Source organism: Misgurnus anguillicaudatus, chromosome 2 (genome assembly GCF_027580225.2).
Source record: "Misgurnus anguillicaudatus chromosome 2, ASM2758022v2, whole genome shotgun sequence".
Taxonomy (NCBI): Eukaryota; Metazoa; Chordata; class Actinopteri; order Cypriniformes; family Cobitidae; genus Misgurnus; species Misgurnus anguillicaudatus.
The window spans coordinates 34,726,331-34,752,147 of NC_073338.2; the positions used below are offsets into that span (position 1 = coordinate 34,726,331).

General features: G+C 36.9%; 1 protein-coding gene and 1 pseudogene across 3 annotated transcripts in view; one reads left to right on the plus strand and one right to left on the minus strand.

Moving 5' to 3' along the window:
- Positions 1-20,095, minus strand: part of cdc14aa (cell division cycle 14Aa) — a 29,652-nt gene extending 9,557 nt beyond the window's left edge. The window contains exons 1-12 of one of the 3 annotated variants that reach the window (XM_073854216.1): positions 19,809-20,094; positions 19,628-19,685; positions 19,336-19,426; positions 19,107-19,182; positions 9,404-9,496; positions 8,866-8,945; positions 8,645-8,711; positions 7,117-7,179; positions 6,954-7,041; positions 2,098-2,328; positions 1,797-1,935; positions 1,559-1,724 (exon numbers count right to left, since the gene is read on the minus strand). In XM_073854216.1, coding sequence (XP_073710317.1) covers positions 1,559-1,724; positions 1,797-1,935; positions 2,098-2,328; positions 6,954-7,041; positions 7,117-7,179; positions 8,645-8,711; positions 8,866-8,945; positions 9,404-9,496; positions 19,107-19,182; positions 19,336-19,426; positions 19,628-19,673 — 1,140 coding nt within the window. In that variant the 5' untranslated portion in view covers positions 19,674-19,685; positions 19,809-20,094. Of the gene's footprint in view, positions 1-1,558; positions 1,725-1,796; positions 1,936-2,097; positions 2,329-6,953; positions 7,042-7,116; positions 7,180-8,644; positions 8,712-8,865; positions 8,946-9,403; positions 9,497-19,106; positions 19,183-19,335; positions 19,427-19,627 lie in introns of all 3 variants that reach the window. The other 2 variants (XM_073854207.1, XM_055202865.2) reach the window with 2 other exon arrangements.
- A 3,481-nt stretch (positions 20,096-23,576) lies between these two features.
- LOC129443401 (lipoamide acyltransferase component of branched-chain alpha-keto acid dehydrogenase complex, mitochondrial-like) lies at positions 23,577-25,485 on the plus strand (annotated as a pseudogene).
- The last annotated feature ends 332 nt before the right edge of the window (positions 25,486-25,817 follow it).

The window sequence follows — 25,817 nt, forward strand, 5'->3', positions numbered from 1 at the left end:
GAAAAATTAAAGCATTCAAATGTTAAAGATTATTATTGAGTCTCTTGGACATAAATGAGGACCAATTATGAGAAGTAAGAAGGCGTAAAGAGCTGCTTTACCTGCAGCCTGGTAAGTAAATAAATGCTTTGCTTTAAACAAATGCATCTGTTTTTAAATGTTTTTTTTTAAATGCTACCCTATGGATTTATTGTATATGATGACTCTGTACCTGTGGATATGGTGAGATGAGAAACATTTTTAAGTAATGCTTAACAAAACTCATGACGATGTCCAAGTGCTGAAACGTGAGGAGAGCCGTTTGTAATTTCTTTATCTCCTGTTTGTAACAAATAAAGTATTTTTACAGTAAACCTTTTCTTACATACTTGTAAATTATTTTTTGATGATATTGGATAGCCATAAATTTACAGCAATTAAAAGCCTGCTATTTTTACTTCCATGACTAAAAGAAAACGGGTTTTAAAGGTTTTGATTAAAAAAAATTCAATACAAGTGAAAAACAACACAATTATTTAACATTAATCTTAAACTGGGGATGTTCTTCCTCCGCTTAGTTTTTCAGTTTACAAAGTCCATCATCTAAATAGGGATTAGACATAGCGCCAGCGCAACTGGCTTTTAAAGGGGATGAGAGCTGAGACTCTCATTGGTTTATTCCAAGTTACGCCCAAAATACTCCCATTACTCGTTAAAAAAAATAGGACCAACCCTTTTCGACCATGCGCTTGGCGCACAAACCATTTTAACCGTCGTTAAATTAGCAAAAGTGGATTCGGACACGCCCGTTTAGACCTTGCGCTGTGCGCTTTAGACAATGCGCTTAGATCGTTAAAATAGGGCCCTAAAAGTCTGTTCTTCGGCTTGGATTTTGTGAAATCATTTTCTAAATAACAGCGATGTATAGTCCAGTGCGACTTATATATGTTTTTTTTTCTCTTCAAAATGCATTTTTGACTGATGCGACTTATACTCCGGAGCGACTTATACTGATACCTCATTTTTGACAGAGGTGATGTATAGCGCCTTTTGAATCTGAGTTCCTTAATTGCTTATCTCCAGCTTCAAGCTATAAAAATGCTCTTAAAAAGGCACATTAGTGTGATTTTGGCATACAAAAAAAAAACAATAAACACAACAGCAAAGTACTATATATTTTGTTCACTTGTGTACATATACTATCCCAAAAGTTTCCATTAATGTTTGAAAACTAGAGAAATTCACAATTTTAACCAGTATAATACGTAGCGCCGCATCCATCCAATCAAGCACAAAAAATGCCAGCTCCCATTATAAAATGCAGAAGTAGTTGTTGAAACATCTAGCATGCTGCTCTGTTGGCTTACATTATAACATAACGGTTATAAAACTGTCAAATTGAATTGTTAAGAATACAACTCCCATCATCCCACACTTTTTTACACCGTCATCAAGCTACGCCTTTGTTATTGTTTTATGACGTCTTGCAACAAAATGACTATTCTTCCTTTGAAGTCAATAAAAATGTATTGTCCTGTGGATACATGGGTTACTGATGGACATCAGCAGGACATCTCACCTCATTCACAATCTGTGGCTGAATACGGGTACTGTCGATGGAAATGTCATCCATGTTGGAGATGAGATGGGACATGTCTCTGTCCTGTTGCCGGCTTTGCCTTAGCTGCTGTTGTTTTTGCATTGAACGATAAAGGTCACCTTGTACCCACATACTGTGTTGTTTCCTAAAGAGAAAGATTGCTTCTTAATACAATCTCTAAATAAATTACAGTTTTTCTGTTTCCACCTCAACTTACTGTTCGAGAAATTGCTGCTGCGGTCCGATGATAGAGCCAGGCCTGCAGATCCGTATCCAGGCAATAGCCTCAGGTGCTGAGAAACGATAATGTTTCATCAGGTAGCAGCCTATCAGTGTCCCCGTCCTACCAAGCCCAGCTTTGCAGAGAGTGTGAGAATAAGACTTTTGATACATTTGCCACACAACATCTCTTATATGAAGCTTCACTATATGTCATGCGTGAATTGATATCAGTGGCTGTCAACTGATCACAAACTATGCCATAGCTGTCACTTGCAGGTCTGTTTGGATATCCTCACCTTTGCAGTGGACCGCCACAGCACCCTTGGCACTTTCACAGATGTGCAAAAAGCGTCTTATGATCAGATCACTAGGCGTGGTGCCATCTACGAAGAACAAGTCGTGATGCTCAAACCCAGCATCTGCGAAGCGCCGGCCTTCATAGATTTTTTTGTTCAGGCGCACAACGTCTGTGACGTTGTGCTGGCAGAAGTAGGGGAAGTAATCTTCTGGAGCATGAACAGGGTAACCTACAAAGCCAAAGCATCATTATCTCATATCCTGTGTAACCCTTGTAATTCAGTGATCAAAGGCGTTTTATCATCACTGCTGTTTTCTTCTAATTGTTACATTTATTTGCATAGTGCTTTTTACAAATGCTTCAAAGCAATCTGAAAGGGGAAAAGAAATAAACATTACTTAATGTAATCATAACATACAATTAAATAAAAATAAAGAAAACGGCAACCCCCTAAACTCATAACAAAGGCAACAGTAAAGGCTTCCAAAATGTTTAGGAATATGAGGAATATGAGAATATGCACATAAAAAACAGCGAACAAGAAAAATCCAACAATAAACCAAAATAAATCCAAATGATTTACCTCAAAAATCAAATTTATGGGACCGGCACCTTCACACTTTAATAACACCAAAAACTTGATAGCTTTAAGAGCCAAAGCCAATAAACGGTTAAGAGGCAAAACGGTATGTACATGCAAAAAAAGACGAGGACCTGGCAACACTGCTCTGGAGCAGCCTGAAAAATGTGTACAATGCACAACGCCAAGACGGATGTTTATTGCTAAACATAACGCTGTTAAATAATTTTGGTTAAGGCTGTGAGTGATAAGCATGCGAGAAGGCAGAACATTGCGATAGTTATCTCTGTGTTAATCATCACATTTTCGGGAGTGAGTCTTATTTCGCACAGACATCCTTTAGGATTCACTCACGCATTTAAATGCGGTTGCCAATCCCGAAAGTTTGTAGTGTGTACGAGGCCTTGGTGTGCAAAATTAAGCATTTAAACATTGACATGTCTCTCCTCTGAAAATAAAATGCCTAGGAGGGGGAAAAGTCTTCTGTATGTGATTGTGCGGTGCAGAAAATGATTCAAAGATCAAAATATTGGGACCGGCACCTTCACACTTTATTAACACCAAAAACGTAATCGCTTCATGAGCCAAAAGCCATATATGGTTAAGCGCCAAAACGGTATTTACGTACAAAAAAACCGAGGACCTGGCAACACTGCAAGACCGCACGCTGTAAAGCAGCCTCACAAAAGAAGTGTACAATACACAACGCCAAAATGGAGGTTCATTGCAAAAAACAATGCTGTTAGATTATTTTGGTCAAAGCTTTGAGTGATAAGCACGCGAGACGGCAGAACGTTGCTATGGTTATTTCTGTGTCAATCATCACATTTTCGGGAGTGAGTCTTGTTCCGTACAGACATGAAACAAACATTTAGGGGATTCACTCCCGCATTTAAATGCGGTTGTCACTCCCGAAAGTTTGCAGTGTGTACGAGACCGAAGAGTAACAAAACAGACAGAGAGGCACATTGGTGTTGTCTGGATGTTTAAAAAGTTTTGTTTTCTCTCCCAATTACAAACTTTTTCCATCGGCAGCACATGGTTACGCGCTTGGCACCAAGTTAAAGTGTTCTGTACTTTTTTATCGGAAGACAAGGGGAGACAGTGAGCTTTCATCAACAATGCGCACATACTTGGCAGCCATGCAAGAATTTAAGGATCTGTAGCTAACATTGTATACATTCATTTTACACAATAACTTGGCTCAGTGTGATATAGGAGGCAGCCAGATATTTTAAACTGAGTGGACCTTGGTGAAATAGGATGTACCTCAATAATTCCTTTCACACATACAGTCTTTACTGGTAAATTGCAGTTAACAGGTCATGTGTGAACAGAACCTTTCTGCTAAATAAGTGCTGCCAATTTACCAGTAAGAGAGGTTGTAATATTACCAGTAATTTACCGGTAAGTGGCGGTGCTATGTGTGAACAAAAAATAAAAATTACCGGCATTTTGAACAGACAACGTCGTACCACGCTGACAGCATCGGCCCAATCATAACGTTTTGATGCAGATGACGTGTTTACCCTCACACTGTTTACGGATTTTTCCACACGCACCCTGCATAAAGTCGAGCACAATTAACGTCCAAATTTCTTCACCAAAATTGTTGAAATCAGCTTATCATCTATTAGCCGGATTGTCGATGTCCCTAGCACACTTATTACTGCTGTTCAAGACGCAGGTTGCGTCTCTTCCCCAGTTACATTTGAAGTCACCCAATGCAATGTTGTTTGGTCACGAACAATTTCGCGACTGTCAGCGCTTGACCAGATGTGAATAAAACAAAATACGGACTGTGGATATAAAGTCATAACTCGCCATTATTTACGAATACAATACTGAGCTTTCCGCGCGGCACAGGTAACTCTGCTTTCTCTCCGAGTTTACCGATATATTGGTACTGATGAGTAAATGATGTCTTACTGGTAAAAATACAGAACGTCACTGTGTGTGTGAACAGCACATTTTTTTATTTACTTGTAAATTCATTCTGGTAAATTCATGGTAATATATTACTGTGTGAAAGAAGCTAATGCATACTCTTAAAATACATAATGTTACAATATAGTAATTCATACAGATAAAACAGATTTTTTTAAGACCGAACAAGCACGGATCCGACACACACACATTCGATTTCTTTCTGAACTGTTTGCGTTCACTTTAAGACAGAACTGACTGTTTTTATGAGAATACTCGCCAAGACTGTGGAATTTCAAGATAATCTTGGGTGTCCTGTTAAATGTCCTGTGTTTGCATGCTTTTAGAAAGTCACGTCTCCGTGCATGCGCATATGAGTGTATGTACTTTTGAGTTGAGTATTTGTGAGTGTCATTGCGCATAAAAAACAGCTTACTTTAACATTTTGTGCTCAAATTGTTTAAAATGGCTTGAATGTTAAAATTTGTAAGGTTTAGAAACACATGCAACTGATAAACTTACTATATTATTAGTTATTTATTTCTAAATTATGTGTATTTGAGTGATTATTATTTATTATAGAGATTATTATCATTTATGGGAGTAACTGTAACTCCACTACTTTTAGCAGTAACGAGCATGTAACGAAGTATTTTTTTAAATCAAGTAACGCAATTACAATTACTGAAATTTAAATGAGTTCGTTACTCGCGTTACTCTATTTTGTAAAAAAATAGACAAGACATATCTGACGTTGCAGGACCGTAGTTGGCGGCGCAATGATTCATTACACTTCATCATAGCTGACAGTGCATATAGAATGAACATGAAAAATCTAAACGGGACAACATACCTTTGTTTAAAAATTGTGAGCAAGTCATAATCCATCCGGTCTCATGTTTGTAAATTATCTTCACCAAGCAATCGCAGTATGACATCAACTTGCATTTGTAGTCCACAAAAATAATAAATCTGAGAAATGTTCATATATTCTTAGATGTTTACATTGGCTTCATGGAAGAGAACGATCCGCGATTGTTGTTTCCACTAAAATATTCACACTCCCGTGTTAAAACTCCATAGTATGTGTGAGCTAGCTTTTAGTTTTAGTTTCAGCCTCTCCGTATCCGAACAAACAATCCACTCACTCTGTGTCCATCTGACAAAACAATCCACTCGCTCTGTGTCCATCTGACAAAACAATCCACTCGCTCTGTGTCCGTCCGACAAAACAATCCACGTAGCCTACTCCGTTTTCTGATTAAATATCTTCCTTTAATCCTGTGTATCATTTAAATCCAACAGAAAACAAACAATATATGACCAAAGAGCGCAGTCCCTGAGGCAAGCTTCACAAGCTGTGTTCCAATTCAAGGGCTGCACCCTACTAAGCATGCGATAAAAGGTGAGCACTCGGCCTTTCAAGGCGCTCAGAAGTTCGCGAAGAGAACTGAAATGAGACTGTCTAACCTTCGGAGGACCCATAATTTGCCGCATCTTCTGCACGCGCATCGCGCCTGTCAGCAGGACACAGCGGAGACGTTTCTAACTTATTAAAATAAATATGAAATCAGAAAAATTATAATTTATTTTAGAAAATATGACATGTTGAAACAATTGTCTCCAAATTTTTAAAAAGACACTACACAATTTTAACACATTATATATTTTGGTAAACATGCAGAATATTTGTCTAAATGGTCTAAATGATATACATAAATAAACTAAGTTTACATATTAAGATAATTTCTAACAAAAATATTCAAAGGTTGAATCTAAAGCAAAATAGGCTACAGTATGTGATATATTAGTGTCTTACGTGTAAAATAGCCCATTCATATCATTTTACTGTTTGACTGTTCAGTACTGTTCATATTTACATTTAAAAAGCAGACATAAAAGTTACTTAAAAGTTACTATTCTAAGTAACTTATTACTTTTGATATACAGTAACTGGTAGAGTAATTCAGTTACTTTAAAAGAAGTAACTAGTAACTGTAACTAATTACTAATTTTCAGTAACTTGCCCAACACTGTTTATGAGTGATTTTCTTTTGCTTTTAATTAGTTTCTCTTCTGACTGGGTGGGCCAGCCGTCAATCTGAGTGGGCCAGTGCCACCCGGGCCCTTATGTAGCTTCGACACTGGTGTGATGGTTAATATGCTTTAGCTATGAAAGTAATTTGCTTGTTATTAAAAATAATCTACTCTAGAGGGACTCTATACCGGAAGTTAAGTTTGGGAAACAAAAGCTGTTTGTTTATGTTGTTGCCACTGAAACAGTCTATAGGTTCCGTTTCATAGGATCCTTTGATATGTTTGGTGGCCGTGCATATTTGGCAGCTTACCATTCTCAATTTTGCTCTCGGGATGAGGTCCACTGAAGGCCAATAACTTTCCTGGAACAATCCAGTTAAAGTCACCATTTTCAACACGCTTAAAAAGATGAGAAAATAGTTGAGCATTGTATTAATAATAAACTCTATTATAGTTTAGGAAGGAGATTAATACCTCATAATGTTCATATTCTTCAACATCAAAGCTCTCAAAGTTAAAGAACCCATGCTGTAGGGCCTGTAGAGATGCAGAATGAATTTAAATATTTATTCAAAGTAAAAGGTATCATTTCTGTAGCCTGCCATTTCCCTCACTGCCATTGGCTGGATAATGTGCACAGTCCTGTCTTCAACCTCACGTTATTGGGTGAGCCAATCTTGCTATGTTGGTATTCTCGGGATGCTTAAACATACTGAAGAAATGCATTGATGCTAGGGGTGCGCCAGAGGGCGCTCTCAAGCAGAAACTCGATATGCGCTGTAGATGAAGAACCATACACATGCAGCTATGACGACAAGCAGCTCCAGGAAATGTCTTAAGGATATTTTTATATTGCTGTAATTCAAACCTTTTCAGGTATTTTCATTATAATAAAGAATATGTATAATGATTATGTTTGACGGGTGTTGCTTTTTCAAATGCATGTTATAAACGACTTAAACTAACAGTGAATTCAGATTAGGGATGCATAACGATTAATCGCAATTAATCTATAGCAGAATAAAAGTTTTTGTTTACATCATATATGTATATGAAATGTGTATGATAATTATGTATATATTAATATGAACACAAGCATGTATAATTTTAAGAAAAAATATATTATATTTATATATTTATATTTATATATAATATAAATTATATATGAATATACAAATGAATATACACATTTAACCATTTCTTAAATATATACATGCATGTGTGTACATGTATCTATACAAAGTTATTATAACCAGTTCACAAACACACACATATATATGATGTAAACAAACCTTTTATTCTGCTATAGATTAATCACGATTAATCATTATGCATCCCTATTTCAGATCGATAAGGACTTACTGATTAAAAGCAGTAGTACATGAAATTGTGAATACTATTGGCTGTGCGATTCAGAATAGTTATCGGACACGTATTATTAGTGCATATCGGCATTTATCTGTGCACCCCTAATTGATGCCACCCAAAATGTTTAAGTTTTTTAGATGGCATTCAACTTGTACATGGTTTACTTACATTTTATTTAGTTATAGTTAATCTCTGTATATTAAGACAAATTTTTATTGCAAGCAAAGCCATCTAAAAAGTGTGTTATATAATATTTTTCAAACTCTATAAGTGAGGAATATTTTTTTCTTAATTTCTCCACCCTGTTGTCCCATTTTATCATGCTTCCTGTTCATTTATCATGCTTCCTGTTCGCATTGTGTAAAATGTCCTTGTATAAACCTTCTTATACACACTGTGCCAATTATTTCTCTCATATCACCACTGAGAAGAGAGATAATTGGACTAGAAGATTTTGTACTGGGGATAAGGGGCATTTCACATGTAGGCAATCCAGCCTTGAGCCCAAGGCCTGAACAAACTTACACCTAACTAATGGATCAAAAGTGTCATACGCTTTTCTATTCTTTTAAAAATAGTGCTGTTATAAAGAGCAAAGCAATACCATAAACTGACCTCTTAAACATACACTTACCTTGCGGATACCATGTAAACAGTCTAAAATGGATAAATTATATGTGCAGTTCCCAAAAGCAGCATCCCTGCATGGATACAAAGTCATGGATTTTTAAAAAGAGCAGCAAAAGCCAAAATATAAAATGTAAGGAATGAAATAACTGCAGATGCAGGCTGCTTCAAAATGACATAATAATGGACTATGTAATGTTTTATTAGCATTATGGTCACTAAACTCACCTAAAGGGCAGGTATGACACATTTGTTCCTGTAATCAAAGCCCGATACACTTCCTCTGGAGTTCTCTTTAAGTAGATTACCTGGAGGAAGACAGGAACAAGACATTACTAGTGATTTTGAAGGACAGAATCTGAAACACAAGTTCAACTGAGTGCATATAAAAAATGGCTTTATTTTGCTCTGTGCATATTTTGACCTTGTCTATTAATCAAATAATTCACGTAGAAAAACATTGACTGACATTTACACACCCTCAGGTCATTCTGAGCCTGTAAAACTGTTTCCGCCATGAGAAAAATATTTCCTGTATCTCTCTTCCATATAATGACAGTGAATGAAGACCTGACAGCTCCAGTCATCCAATCTTATGTTCAAAAGATAAATGTCACACAGGACTAAAAAGTACTGAGGGTGAGTAAATAATGACTGAATGTTTATGGTTGGGTAGAAGTATTTCTTTAATATCCAAAACAGGGATCACAAATCAACAAATAAATTAACACTGATGCTTGGTAAAAGACAAAAAAGTTGGACTCACTGCATAAGCACCAATAAGAAAAGCAGCATTGGCTCTTTTTCGTTGATCATAACTGGTGTAGTGGATGATACGCTTTCTAGATAAAGTGAAAGACTGCAGATATACAAAACACACATTAATGCTGTGGAAGTCAACACTTGGTTATGTAATTATGCTATTTTGCAAAAAAAGTTGCTTGTAGTTTTTATTTTAATTATGCTTTTATTTTGAAATTGAGATAACATAGAACAACAATACAAAAAGATGACAATAGTGGTTGGGGGAGGTGTGAAATAAAAATTTGAAAGGGTATTTTTGCTATTATTTAGTCTTTCCTCCAGTTTTATACTAATTTTTAATGCAAAAATATATGTAATACATGTATTATTTAGCCAGCGGGCACAGGGAGCATATAACAAGACTTGCAGACAATGACACGTGTCAAACCTTTAATAATAGTAATAGTCATCGTTCCCAGGTGGCCACTAGTAATGTTACCTGAGAGGTTGTGTCTAGCCTCTCTAAACGTAAAGTGGTAGAAAGTTCTGACAGCCAATGTTTAAACATAGTTTTAAATCCTTGTGTGGCTAAAAAGTAGATTTGTGTCCGAGGTTGCGCTGTGAGAAAATATAGAAACGGTTACTATGGAATGCCGAAGGAATGCGGAAGTAACTGAAAGACCCGCATCGCGGATGGGCGCGTGCATTTGGAATGGCGGAAAAGCGTAATCGTCAGTGAGATATCGGCACGACGCCACACCTTGTATTTCTGACGCCGAGAACTTGAAGTAAGAGATAAATTGTCCATATACAATTAATGGATGAGGCGCAGTCATACCCTGGGCAGTTCTGTCAAGTTCAGCTATTTTTTTTAAGTTTGTGTTCTTAAGTAACGCGAGAAATCTTGCGGAGGAGGCTGATTTCAAATCGCTCTCGCGTTACTCTGATGTCATCATTTGTCGTTTCTTGCAGCGTCGCATAAAGTCGTACACACCTATTAATTAATCCTACCAGGCAATCAGAAAGAAATGAGAATGTGTCGTTTCTGGTTAAATTACATTACTGCAAGCACGTTAGTTACTAACATGGATTTAACGGAGTGGAAGTTGGAAGATCTGATAAATGGGGTAGATATCCCTGCTAAAAAAACAATAGACACCATCACAGAAATTCTATTGGTTTAATTGGGAATTTTAATGGAATATAGCCCAAAACACACTATGGTCTCTAATGGTATGTATTGGTTCTATGTATTGGTTTTAATGGAATATGGCCCAAAAACACACTACAGTGTAGTGGTTTTAATGGTAAAAGCTAATGGTTCTTATTGGTATTTTAATGGAAACCATTAGAATTTTCTGTAATTATTGTTTTTTAAGCAGGGATGCATTTTGATTTTACGATTCCTGGACAAAATCAATTGCCTTTGATCAAAGACAACCCTACTGAAAAATCCAGCAAATACCAGCATAAGCTGGTAGCTGGTTTTAGCTGGTTTAAGGTGGCAGTAGCTGATCTAAGCTGGGATCCCAGCCTGGCAAAGCTGGTCAAGCTGGTGGGTCAGCTGGTATTTCAGCCTGACCAGCTAAGTCCAGCTAGACCAGTTATAAAAGAAGTGACCCAAACACAACTAGACCAGCTTAGAAAGTGATCAAAACACAGCTAGACCAGCTTGCAATACCAGCTAAAACCAAGCTGGGAGACCAGCTCACCATCTTATGCTGGTTTTAGCTGGATTTTTTAGTAGGGAATGAGAACTGATGTTGGAGAATAAAGTCAAATTTGTGCAAATTTTTTATTGATTCGGTCAAAAACTCTCCAACAGCTTTGCAACCAGCTTATACCTGAAACTAAGAAAAGTACTACTAGGCTACATGAAATTGATGTAATAGAGATGCATTTCATTATTATTGCCCTTTCATCATTAAATGTTCTGCAATACTGTAGGGACGAGTGGGGTGGTTTGTGCCAGGGGGAAGTAGTTCCACCTATTGTTTCTGGTCATTTTAACCAATTTTTGCTCTGCTTAATGAGGACAATGACTCTCTTGTGAACTATCAGTGTTCTGCAGCACATCTTAGTAAGTGGTGTGAGGATAACTTTCTGCAACTCAATACTTTAAAGACTAAGGAATTGGTGTTTAGCACCCTAAAAAGACAGAACCATGTTTCTTGGCATTATTTTGGACCAAAACCTTATTTCAACCAGCACACTTTAGGGGTTTACAAACGCTGTCAACAAAGACTGACATCTATCCGTAAACTTAGGCACTTGTGTGTACACCATGCCTTCTTCTGTATCGTAGTATTATTGAGCCAGTCCTTACTTATGGTGCCATTTGTTTTTTTCTATATGCTTACAGTTACCAATAAGAATAAATTCTTAAAGGTAACTCACTTAGCAAGTAAAATTATCGGCATCCCTGTCCCAAATTTATTGGAGAGTGTCTCGACACTCACATTGCGAAAGACAAAAATCGTAAGTGATCTAACACATCCACTTTACAAATATTTTATTCCTCTGCCCTCTGGCCATAGGTTTAGGGTACCAATATGTAGAAAGACCAAGTTTAGTAAGAGTTTTGTTCCCGTATCTATACGAGCTCTAAATACATAGGAATTGGCCATTGACATGTCAGGTATGCTCGCATGTTTTATAGGGTGACCATACGTGCCATCCTTTCCGGACGCGTCCTGGCCAGGATTTCAGGTTGGTCTTCAGGAAGTCGTATTTGTCGACCGCATACATCATAGAGGATTATTATCTTATTCAGAAAAGCAACCGTTACATTTTAAGGTAACTACGATTGTATGTCTAACTGAATGGCGTACATGCAAACAACAAATACGACTTCCGGTAGACGCACCGAAATCCTGGCCAGGACGCGTCCGGGAAGAATGGCACCTATGGTCATCCTATGTTTTAGTGCTTTAGCAGGCTACACAATGAGTCTACAGTTAGCATAATGTTAGCTCTTAACTGCTGGATCATGCTAATTTTTCAAACTTGTAGTTTGGAGGTGATTTGTACCAAAGGGCCTGGGTTAAGTTGTGCCAGAGGTGATGTGCTCAAGAAACTACCCACATCCCAAAAGCCCAAAAGCAGATTTTTTGTGCAAAGCAGGGAAATGGATGCAGAATGTAGAGATGATAAGGGAGGTCAAATAAACAACCTTTTGTTATTATAAAATTATTATAAATTTGTTCCAGCATGTTGCATAGAAAAGCCCTTAGTTTTTTTCTGTTATTTCTACAATACAATGTTAATTGTCAAAAAGGACATAGCATGCTATTTGTTGATTCTTTGTTATTTATAATGCCCCATGTATAAGACATATGCCATAGGTCTTATATGCCAATACAATTTTTAATTATGTTTCAGTTTAAGAGACATATTTTGGGGGGATTTTTAGTTACCTTATGTCAAATGTCTTTGAAGTAGCCTATATCAAAACTGTGAAATATATTGCCTTTTCATTAAAAGAGCTCTTCATATACTTGTATGTTGAATAACTAGAAGAATGGTGGTGAGTGGGAACTATGTGCTTAGTAATAAGTTGTGATGAATGACCATGTGAGCTCAAGCAATACTGATCAGCAAATGTGCCTGACCTTGCGCCGCTGCAGGAAGTTGCTACTAAAAAAAATTTCCAAGGTTAGCAGGTCTGGAGAAGTGATGAGATGGGCATGCCTTATCAGTTTTTGATTTAGGCCTACCTGTCATTTGTTTAATTTAGCTAATATTGATTTCAGTTTTGAGTTTGCTATGTTTTTGAAGAGAAGTTTTATTAAGTTTTTAAGTGGCCAAGTCACAATAGGATGTTAAGAAATTAGTCTAGTCACTTTATTTTTATATATTACATATTTGACAGACAGCGTTCTATCTATGTCAACAGGCATCTATTGCCAAAGCCTTTTTGCCTAAAATATTCAGAAATATCATATATTGTGTATTTAAGTTGTGTTTTTCCAAAAATACAAAATATGATTTATTCCAACAGTTTAATAATGACAATATCTAAATAAACCTTAAATGAGTAATTGCGTATTGAATTTGTCTTACTTTTTTATAGCATTACAGTTTATAACATACTGACACAATTTACCCCAATGTATTTCCCCAAAGGCACAACTTACCACAAGCGGCAAGTTGTGCCACGAGACCATTTTGTCCAAAAGCTATATTTCTAAAAACAATTTATTGCAGACCCAAAGTTATTGTTCTCAGGAATGCACCACATCCTGAAATGTACATCCTTAAGTTGAAGCCATTACTGTTATGGCCTCACTTTAAAGTCACTTTGAGTAAAAACTGACACAACTCGCCCCACTTTACACTATGTGTAGAGTATGCCCAAGTGAAAAAATGCAATTGCATAATGTACTTAAAGTCCTCTATTTTCGTGTACTAATTTTGTACGTAATATAGCCTACTTTTTTGTTCTTTTTCACATGAATATGAACTAAAATATGCTAAAATGTATTTTAAAAAAATTATGACTTGTAGTAAATTTAAACTTTGTATAAAGTTTATTACAAATGGTATTTTTGTAATACTACAAAGATAGTATGTTAAAAGCATATTTCAGTTCATATTCATGATGGGATCTCAAAATAGCACAGATAAGGACACTTATATGTTTTTAAGATCATCTTAAGTACTAAAGAAGAATTTTTGATATATTATGTACAAAACTTCACTCAATAGTTCAGCCAAAAATAAAATTCTGTCATTATTTTCTCAAGTCTCATGTTGTTACAACCTGTATAAATTTCTTTGTTCTGAAGAACACGAAGGAAGATATTTTGAGGAATGTTTGTAAGCAATCCTTTAATGAGCCCCATTTACTTCAATTGTAGGAAAAAATACTATAAAAGTGAATGGGGCTCATTAACGTTAGTTTACAAAACAATTGGTACAAAACAATTGGTACAATTAAACTGTTAGCTGGGGCGCTCCTGCAAATACCCCCTCCCCTAACAGGTAATCTCACTTTTGGTCAAACTTGAGAGCCCTGCTGACCACTTGACTACTTACATAACGCATTTCCTGTATTTTGCTAAGTGTGCTTAAGTGTTCTAGTGGGTGTGAAGCGTGCATATAATAGTTTATTGTTCAGAGTTCATATTGATGATCTTATAGTCCATTTGAAAATATTCTTACAAACTGACTGTATTCATCAGAAAAACACAAAATACTTTCTCTTCCCTTTACTTGTCGCTGGTCTCTGTGCATGGTGTTTGTTACCTCACACGCGTCCTCCGATCATGACAAAAAAGCGTGGCCGGCTAGTTTTAAAAATTAATATGATGTTGATTTTTAAAAGTGTGCGCCGGGACCACACACGTACTCCACTAGCGACACAGATAATTGCAAAACGTATTTGTTTTTTATTTAGGCTACTTAAAATATACATATTTTTATAAAAGCGTTTTCTTTAAATAAAATGAACACATAAACAATCTAAAAATCAATATCTGCTGAACTTAAAGGTTATTATTTACACGTATCTGAAAGTTTCAGAAGCAGAATTCTTTGCACCTGTAAAAAAAACTCTTAATTTTGTGCATTCAGCTTTATTAAACTTTATTGTTTATTCAGTAGTCCCTAAATAAATGAGACAGAATTAATGTTGTTTCTAATTATGTGATAAAAGCAGTTGCAAATGCTTTACAAAATACATAACAATGTTTGCACCAATGAAATGTGTTTTAATAACAAAATAATATGTAATATCCATTTATTAACTTATTATTAAAAGTTTCCGCGGCATCTCGCAAGCCTTGAATACCACTCTGAAGTTTAAAGAACAAAAACTAGCAGAGAAGAAATCTATTGTGGGAAAGCTGGGACTATGTAAAAAGTGCTTAGGATGTCATGAGGATGACGACAGTTACCTTTCCAGAAACAAAGATTTTAAAAGAGGGTCAGACCACCATTACTTCCTTGTCCATGAGGGGAACTCAAGAACATGGGTAAAGGCAAAGCTGTCACCAGAAATCCTAGAAATGGCAACAGTCTGTCAGAAGAACTTCAAATGCAGGATAGAAAAATGGTACTCCCACAGACCTCGCATCTGACATACTAAAGAAGACACACATGAGTTAACATTGAAGATTGGCCTGCTGGATGCATTGCGCAGTTAGTGGGAGATGGCAAGACTAATAAAGTTTGCTCATCTAAAACAGGAGCGCAGAGGAGGACAGTTATGTAGATGATATCCTCACATCCCACAATGACCAAGACAACTGAGCAAGATAATAAATGGGCTTGATGAAATCTTGCGTATGACAGCTGGCGTATTTGCGCTCAAGCCATGGGTTTGGTCAGGCACGTACGCAAACTCAAGTTCGTATAATCATACTCCCGAACCAGATGAAGGAAGAAGACAACAAGGCTTTAGGCACAGGGTACTTGGTAGAGGAAGACCAACTCTATATTATGAGTTCTATTAACTTCTCAAAAAGAAAGCAAAAGGGTGCAATTCCTGTCAGGAAGTTATTTCAAAAGACAGGAACTGGGAGCTTTACTCGACAAACATGCGATAAACCACTCTCTAAAAGTCTCAGAAATAAGCCATCAAACTCTTTGAGAAGTATGTTCAGCTTGGTCAAGTTCAGTCACACCAGTTGACTGGAAGGGAAAGCCATGGAAAACCCATTCTCTGATGGTAGCGATAGAACTTATGGGGCTGTATTGTACCTAAGGTGGGACACAGACTAAGGGATAGATGTCAGATTAGTTGAGTCCAAACCCAAATTAGCACCACTGGACCAAAAGTGAGATGCTGTAAAGGCTAAAATCTGTGGCGCCGTTTCAGCTGTACATCGTCCAGTCAAAGTTTATTTATATAGCACAGATTTAACACAACTGTAGTTGATCCAAAGTGCTTTACAATAAAACAGTTTAAAAAAATAAAAGAAATAGAAAGGAAGAGAAAACAAGAATGAGGATAAAATCAAATATCAAAACAATCAGACAAAGGTGTATATACATAGTTGGAAGTGCCAACTATAAAGAGATATGTGAGATAAAGAGGTATGTATATATATATAAACACACATACATATACACACTAGGGGTGTAATACTGCATTTACACCAACCACGTTTCAGGCGTCAAAATCGCGTCTACCGCGCCCTAGTTTGCCGCTTGAACAGTTTGAATGCATTTGCGCGTGTAGAGCGGAAAAAGCAAGCATTTGACGCGCATCAGAGGCAAACTCTGCTTCTTGTGGGAGGGGCTATGCGACTGTCTGTTTGCAAGATGACTGATGTTGATTGTGCATTTATCGAGAGAGTTACCAGTTTGTATTTGGTAACCTTACTATAGGGGAAAATAAACGACGCGGGTCGATAAACGTGACGTGACTTAAAAGTGAAATGTGTACCAGGCTTACACTTCCAAGCGAGGTCCTTTTTATCCCTGTCTCTATAGAAATAAGAACTTGTGTCGTTTAGCTCCGGGTGCCTGCTCACGGACAATATCAAGCGTTCCTTCATGTTGAATGAGTGACTCAGGGCGGGGCTGCTGCCACAGCAGCAAGCAGGCTCCTGATTGGTTAACGCAGCGTGAAATTCCGCCAAAGTTAAAAAAATTTAACTCAGGCGTCAGCGGGCAATTCGCGTCAAACACAAAAAGCACCATTCGCGCGTACCGCGGCAGGCGCTCAATTTGAGCCATTCGCCCGAACGAGGCGGAAACGTGTCTTTCGCGCCAAACGAACATCCGCGCCGCGAGACCTCCATATGCGCGTCAGCGCATATTTACATTGACTTAACATTGAAATCACTCGCGCTTCACGCCTCTGGTGTAAACGCAGCATAACGATTAACTGTGCAAATGCACGTTTTCTCAATTAATTAATTTTAATGAATTACGGTGAAATCCCGGCACATCCCAAAGCCAGGGGGCGCTCTGGTGCAGAAAATTCCTTTGTGCCACAGAAAAAGTAGTATTACGAATGCTATTCCAGGAAATGTCTACAGGAATATTTATATCGCTGTTCTTCAAATTGTTTCAGATATTTTCATGATAATAAAGAATATTTTGAAGGATTTCGTTTAACGGGTATTGCTTTTTTAAATGCACATTATAAACGACTCCGACTCATAATAATTTTAGATTGATAACGACTTCCTACTGACCAAATGAGACAATGTGGATTGTGGTAGACCAACATAAAAAGAATTGCAGTAGTCCAATCTTGAAGAGATTAGTGCATGGATCACAATTTCAAGGTCTTTACTAGAAAGAAAGCGTTTTACTTTTGCCACAGATCTAAGTTGAAAAAAGCTACTCTTTACAACTGTATTTATGTGCTTGTCAAATTGGAGATGAGGGTCAACATAAACACCAAGATTTTTGCGTGATTATGCAGATTTTTACTTATAGAACCTAATTGTGTTTTAACTGAGTTGTCAGTAGCAACAGGACCCAGAAGCAGCACTTCGGTTTTATTTTCATTTAGTTGCAGTGAGTTGTTTGTCATCCAGGACTTGGCTTCATTTAAAGTACTTTGAGAAACTTGGTTCCACCTAGTGGACAAGCAAACCGTGCTGGAGCCAAAAAGCTGGCGCCGTTAGTGACTGGTGGTGGATCCCAGGGGACGTCATTATAGCAGACCTTATTACAATGGGGAGCGCTCCTAAGGATCTTGACAAAGATTCTGAATGGCAATATGGACCACATTTCCTTAGGCGTCCTGTGGAAGAGTGGCCAAAGAAATCTGCTGTCTAGGTTGCTGCTAATGCCAAGGAAAGAGTTAATAAACTTCATGTTTTCAGCAGACATGACAACAGCTTTAACAAGGGAAAAGGACCTGAGAGAAATGGAAAAAGGAAGCCTCAAAGTATCAAACTCTGGGAATAGTTGTGATTCAATAAACATCGCTTCAGACCCAAGTATCCAGGAGAATGCTGGACAATCAAAACTTGTGGAAAACTTACCAGGAAGAACAGATTTGTGTCCTAGATTGCACTGTGAGAAAAAAATAGCGGGAAATACATAGTGGGGAAAATTGACGAAGAGTAGCAGAGAATGCCGAAGGATTGCGGAAGTAACTGACAGACAGGTTACACACACACTATTAACTTGAACCCAGCACAGCACTCTTTATCTGTCAGCTCCAGATATAGCAAGTCATTTAAGGATAATGCCAATAAAGCTTAAATGTTTCATTCATTCATGCCAGAAACTTCTGTTTCTCATCCTCATTAATACTGAGGTCTGGTGATGTAGCCATATACCGCCCTCTACTGGTTATAATAGAAATTGCTTGTAATTCATTTATACAACTGAAACATTCTGGCAACATGAAATTAAGAGGATGTGATTGAGTCATCTGAGAAGTGTTAACCAAAACATATTAGACTTTACAAACATCTATTGATGGAAATTTTATTTGAATATCAGAAAAATCTATTTACATTGGATTGACTTTAAGAGTATCAGTGTTTCTAAGAATGAGATTTATCTAAAGAAAATATTTTATTAGCTTCGAATTTTTTTATTTTGGTGTCAACTGGGTTTTCATTCAATAAAAATCTTGGAAGACTACCTAGAAAAAATGGCTATTATTGATCAGTAAGTTAACTCATATAAATATATGTTAAATTCTTCAGGACAGTAACAAAAATAACAAAAAATGAAAAAGTGAAATAACATAATAAAAGCATTTTGAATTATTTATTCAATAAACCGCAAACAGAAGAGATTAATCTTACCTTTAGTTTTTTGTTCAGTTTGCAGCAATATCTGTAGAGGATTGCCAGATTGAGGGGTCCGAAATCTGCATAAAAACTGGACAGAAATGCACCATAACCTTAACACTTACATAAGATATAAGTTGTATAATAATGATTAATATAAAAATGAAAATCAAGACAATGGGGGGCATTTTCAACTAATAGTTATTTCATTCAAGGGTCTAAATCCAGGTCAATAATCACTCACTTTTCATAAATAAACTCCTCATCTGTACAGAAGAAATGTGTGTTGACTGTGCTTTTGGGTTTGCTTCTAAGTGTAGCAAAATACAGACGATCTGGGAAGGGGAAAAAATCAAGAAATCAAAATAACATTACATAATGACAAAGCAAACATCATCTTTCATTTTTCAACATTTGAACTAGATAAACTGTTAGGCTATAGATGAATAGATAACTTTCTAAAAATAATATAACTTTCATTTAAAATATATAACGTTACAGTATATGGACTGACAAGACTAGTAAATAAAATGTACCTTTGATAAACTGAGAAGCCTCAAGCAGCTCCCTGTCATCTCCCATTTTATGTATTCACTAAACGTAGGATGGCAAAATATTTCCACACGTTTCAATTCGAGTTATGTTGAAACACCCGGGGAATTTGAAGAAAAATATATTGCAAAAATATATCCACATGCGTGCCTCACAAAGAAATACATTAAAGTCTTGTTATAATCCACTCCTGAATCCCGTAATCTCTTAGGCAAATCTTCTAAATCACTTCCGAGCGGAAAGTGCCAGAAAAGCATCGTCTGTTTGATCAGGCCGAATGATGTTCTTGTTTGTTAGTTTTTATATTTAGCACAGCTTACTCGCGTTTTTGTACGCGTTTATCAATCTCTAAAAACTTTATAACACAGCGTTAAAGGAATATTGCCTAGTAACCACGTGCCACACCACCACACAAAGGCGCGTTGCTAGGGAGGAGTTAATTTCAACCAATCAGCGTCGGAGATGTAGCGCCTAATGGAAACACTTTAATGAGAGTGTGCCATCGTTTTTAAGATTTAACAATATTAAAATACACACTGTCGTGTAAATTAAATCATGAAATAAAAGCCCAAAGCCATATCTATCATATCTTTCTCCCTCTTTGTTTGATTTTTTTAACTGGTAAAAATGTTGCCTTCAATGTTATGATGATAATTTTCAGGTACTATTTTAAACCTTGACTTGTGATAAACTGCTGTGATAAATAGGTTAAAATCCTTAAATTATTTTAATGCGTTTTTACAGTTTTGGTTACCTGAAATTAATTATTATCATTTAAAAAAAATGTGATTATTTCCAATATGACTAGACTTTTACTTTGTAGAAATGCGTATTAAATGTTACAAGCCATTTTAGCATAAACTTTAAAGCTGCATAAAAGCACTGTAATTAAAATATTAAATGCACCATTCCCTGCTGAAAAAACAGCATACCAGCAAGACCAGCATATGTTGTGTTTTGTTGCTGGTTTGCTAGTGAACACCAGCTAAACCAGCATCAGCATTAGCACCAGCTAAACCAGGACCAAACCAGCATTAGCACCAGCTAAACCAGCACCAAACCAGCATTAGCACCAGCATCCCATTATACCAGCAAGACCAGCATATGTTGTGTTTTGGTGCTGGTGACCACCAGCTAAACCAGCATACACCAGCATAATTCCCATGCTAGTTTGATGCTGTTTTTTTTCAGCAGGCTTGGTTCAGCAACCACAAATACCAACAACATGCCATCAGTTGTGTAGCTCAGTAAAACCATGCTATAGCCTATACTTCATATAGTATTTTATATAAAAATAGTGTAAAAGACCCATTATCACAAAATCATTATTGCATGTTATGATTATGACCATGAGTTTGTAGACCTATAGGTATGTGATTTTACATACATCCACTGTACATACATAGCCTAAGGTCCCGGCCAAAGGTGATGTCCAACACTGGCAAATGAATGTCTTAGATGTCACTTTTGGCCACTATTGTACATGCATACATACCTACTACTGTTTTGCTAGTTTTACCTCTGATGTGTGTTATCCAGGCCGTCGGTGGCACCATGGCTGGATTTCTACGCTTAATGCGCCAATGTCCCCTCCAGGCCGACACATGGGACATGCCTTCATTGAGTTCCGTAAATAGAGAAAGATGATAATGGTGATGAAGACTTTATGTAGAAGATAAACATCCATATATCATTCCCCATGTATTAAACCAGAGTCACAGATCAGAAAAAATAAGCTGCATTTCCTACAGCAGTCCAGGTAACGGTGGATCACAGAACCTCACCTGCCAATGTACCACGAAAAAGCAGCTCAAGTGTCAGACTTGGGTTACAGCTCAACTAAAAAGAAAATCCAATGGCTCCGGTACTGCTGGAGGTTTTCTGTTTCCCTCAGTTCCCATACAGGTGGGAATGTCACTCCTTACTTCTTACTCTGATTGGGTTTGTAATATGACCTCGATAGCACATTCCTATATTGTCTCTGTCTCTATCACAATCAAATGGCCTGGGAATTTCACCATTCTGCCGGTGTGTGGAGGCTCTTTCTTTTATTCAAGACTCAGTCACTGTGAGGCTGCACTGAGGCAACACCTGAGATGAGGACGTGGTAGAGACCAGAGTTCAAATGAAACAGGGTTTCTAATAACAGCCAAGGCCACCCACAGTGTTACAGTAGAGGTTATCATGTATGTAGACATGTAAGGAACAGTACATTCTTTTTATCTTGTACAGGGTTATCTTTAAATATTATTATTAATGTTGTTTATAATTTAGTATTTTGTTTGTGGTGATGTTTATATAAACATTAATAAATATTGATATATAGCAGCAGTGACACCAATGCAGAGGTCTGTCATAATCCTGAGACAAATAGTGAGTTTACAAACATGATTTCATACACATATAATTCACATCCCATCACTGTTTTTCATTTTAGAAGTTTATTTGTGCAGTTGCTTAAAGTTTTTATAAAATTAAGATATACAAACATACATTTTGGCAACACTGAAAATAGGTTCATGTATAATAAAGGGGGAAAATAGATCTTTAAATGAGTAACCTATGACATTACAAAGGGTTTCAAATGACCAATTATTTAGACACCTTCAAGGTAATGCAGACAGATAGCCTATCAGAAGGTCAATGTGTGTTGCCCGTTATATTCTTGGTTGGCATCATGTATCGTGTGAATGTATTTGTAATGACAATCATAAAAATCTTTAAGATTAAATATAATTTAACTTGTATATTAAGATTCTATACACAAATCTGACATTATTCAGTTTGAAGTAAATGGCAGATTTTAATAATGTATTACTTATCCCATGATTTACCTCACCTACACAGACCTCATCATCTATTCTTATCCTAATGTATTAACACTAATCAGCCAATTAAGCAGTAGCTTAACCAGGGTGATGGAAAGAGTTCAGGCTCAAGGCCACCCGTGCTCATCTCTTCACAGTCCTGTAATTAAACCAGACGTATCTTAAACGTGCAACAGATCTAAAATGTTCCCTAATGATCTTTAAAATGATTATGATACAATTTTCTTTATCTCCATTTACTTGGCATAGTTTTTGGAATTTGGAAAGTCATCTTAAACCTGTATTGTTAAGTTTACATTCACAAAATGTCATCATAAACTTAAAAAAAGTTGTAAAGTTGTATATTCACTAAATAAATATTCATCATACATATTTATAACTATCAAATATTTTTTCACAATCCACAAAACAGACCATTGACTGATCAAGAGAGGTCAGTAGAGCGTAAAGAAACAAAGACGATGCAAAAATGCGAGATACCAAACTCAGCACCATTTCCGGATCGAGTTTTGTTTTGTTCTAGTTTCTCTTATTTAAGACGCACAATTTTTTTTCTAGATGCATAATGTAGTTGTTTTAATAACATATTTTTTTTATTATAAATAAATAACTGTTACACCACCAGTGAGCCTGCTGTTGCTCATGGAGTGAAACTTCCTGACACTTTGAACGTATTTTGTAAGCGTCTTGGGCAAACATGGCGGCGGTGACACCAATGCGGAGGTCTCTCATAATCCTGAGACAAATTGTAAATTTACAAACATGATTTCACACACATATAATCCACACCCCGTCATCGATTTTCATTTTAGAAGTTTATTTGTGCAGTTGCTTAAACAATTCGTACATGAAACAAATAAACGTGTGTTCTCATCTAGACTTTTTGTGTACTTATATTGTATGTTTTCATCAAGATTGCATACTGGTGTTGGTTTGTATATTTGCCTAAAACCTCAGAAGCTGGTTGTGCACATTATTTATGTTCATTGTAATAAGTGCCTAATGTAGTCATTTAGTTATATTATACTACACCAAGCCATTTTGCACAGGCACACCTGTGGCTCTGTGGTTGAGCACTGCATTAGCGGTGCAAAACAATGTGTCTTCAAACTCAGGCAACACAAATAACAATAAGAAGTATACCTTGTAATGCACTGTAAGTCACTTTGGATGAAAGTATCTGCCAAATACGTAAATATTTTTACATTTAACTGTTTCTTACAATACAAGTTTATACAAGAATGGTTTTATGTAGGCTATGATTTGCACAGTAATGAAATCTGCATTTTTGCATTTGTTTCATTGCTGATATGTACACTTTTATTCTTCCAGTGTTCTCTGGACAGGTGCTACAGTTCAAACTGTCCGATATAGGAGAGGGCATCATGGAGGTGACCGTGTTAGAGTGGTATGTGCATTGCAGATGTATATTGGAGTAGGTCCTATTTTGGGCCTTTATTTTTAGCAAAACAGTTTTGTAGGAAGCAGTATGACATGCTTTAGGTCTTGACTTTTGTGCTGCAGTTGAACCTGTTGTACTGTGAATATATATAATGATGATATACTGTCAATATTTCTCACAACCTTGACATTTTTGCCATGAAATTTGTGCAGCTGTCATATTTATCTTTGCAGGTATGTAAAGGAAGGCGATATTGTGTCCCAGTTTTGACAGCATTTGTGAGGTCCAAAGTAACAAAGCATCCGTAACCATCACAAGCCGTTATGATGGAGTCATTCGTAAGCTGTATTATGACGTTGATGACACCGCTCATGTCGGCTCCCCTCTTGTAGACATTGAAACAGACAGAGCCCTTGGTCAGTCAGTGCAGTGCTTATAACCATCATATTTAAAATCACTTTGTGTCATTGTGTAAAAACTTTGTCTTTTGTTGACCTCCAGAGGGCGCCCCAGAAGAAGATGTAGTAGAGACTCCAGCCATCTCTCATAAACAACCACACTAGGAAATCAAGGGCCAAAAAACCCAGGCAACGCCAGCAGTACGCAGCCTGGCCATTGAGAGCAATGTAAATTTAATTTGAACAAATGTGCATTAAGGCAAAAGCAACCAGGCTGAATGGTTACTTAGATGCAGCAATGCAATTCTGTATTTGTTAACACTGTAGTTTACTGCTAGAAATGCAATAGCTTTGTATGTAGAGGTCAGTTAGTGTGATGCACAAATTTAGCTTCTGTTTTGATATTTGTAAAGATGTTTGCCTTGATATTTCCATTAATCTAATATTTTAACAAATTAATATAGATTTCTGAATAGTACAGCCACATACAATACAATACAATACAATAGTAGTGCTGTGTAGAAACCTCTCGCAACATCTAGGCATTTTCTTCTGCATCTCCCTTTTTCTTCAAGAAATGTACACGTATAATCTTGATATTTTTAATATTGACTGAGTAAGATCATGTCAAAGATTGAAATCAAGCTTTGATTTTAGATTGAGACTTTAGCCTGGATTTCACAAACAGGGTCACAAATCTGTTTATTCATCTTTAATGTATTGATCTCCATTTCTCTGTTCTGTAGATTAAACTAAGTGAAATAGTTGGGACAGGAAAGGCCGGCCGTATACTGAAGGAAGACATTCTCAATTTCATAGCCAAGCAAACAGGAGCCATCCTCCCTTACGAGGTCCAAAAACCTCCAATACCACCTGTGATGACCAAACCCACTGCAGATGCTCCACCCGAGCATAAGACGCCTTTCATGGCTCCTCCAGCAATCTCTCGACCCATCTTCACCGGCAAACACAGGACAGAGCCACTAAACGGTAAACGTGACTTTCGGAGCATATTTTGTGTGGATCTGTTAACATATCCCTTTGTTAATGCAGGTTTCCAGAAGACCATGTTGAAGACTATGACTGCCGCTCTGAAGTTTCCTCACTTTGGTTACTGTGATGAGGTGGACCTGACACAGCTGGTGCGGTTGCGCTCAGAGTTGAAGGATCTTGCAGAGTCTCGGGGAGTCAAATATATGCCTTTTTTTTATTAAGGTTCGGATCTTCTGTTATTATTCATCATTACACCGTTATACCATGGGGCTTTTGAATGCTTTATTCTGATGAATGTTCCAGGGGTATGCATTATTTTTTGAAAAACACACACCTGACATGTCAAATGTCATAAAAATAGGCACCAGAGCAATGTTTGTGGTAATCGTGGTATAAGCGGAATAATTGACTCCAGCCCTTTGAATTATTTGAAAATAATGCACACCCCCGGTGTAACGGCACTCCGCTTCGCGTCATGCCACATTACCACCTTGGGGGTGTGTGCATTATTTTCTTATAATTCAATGGCCCGTCGTCAATTATTCCTTACATA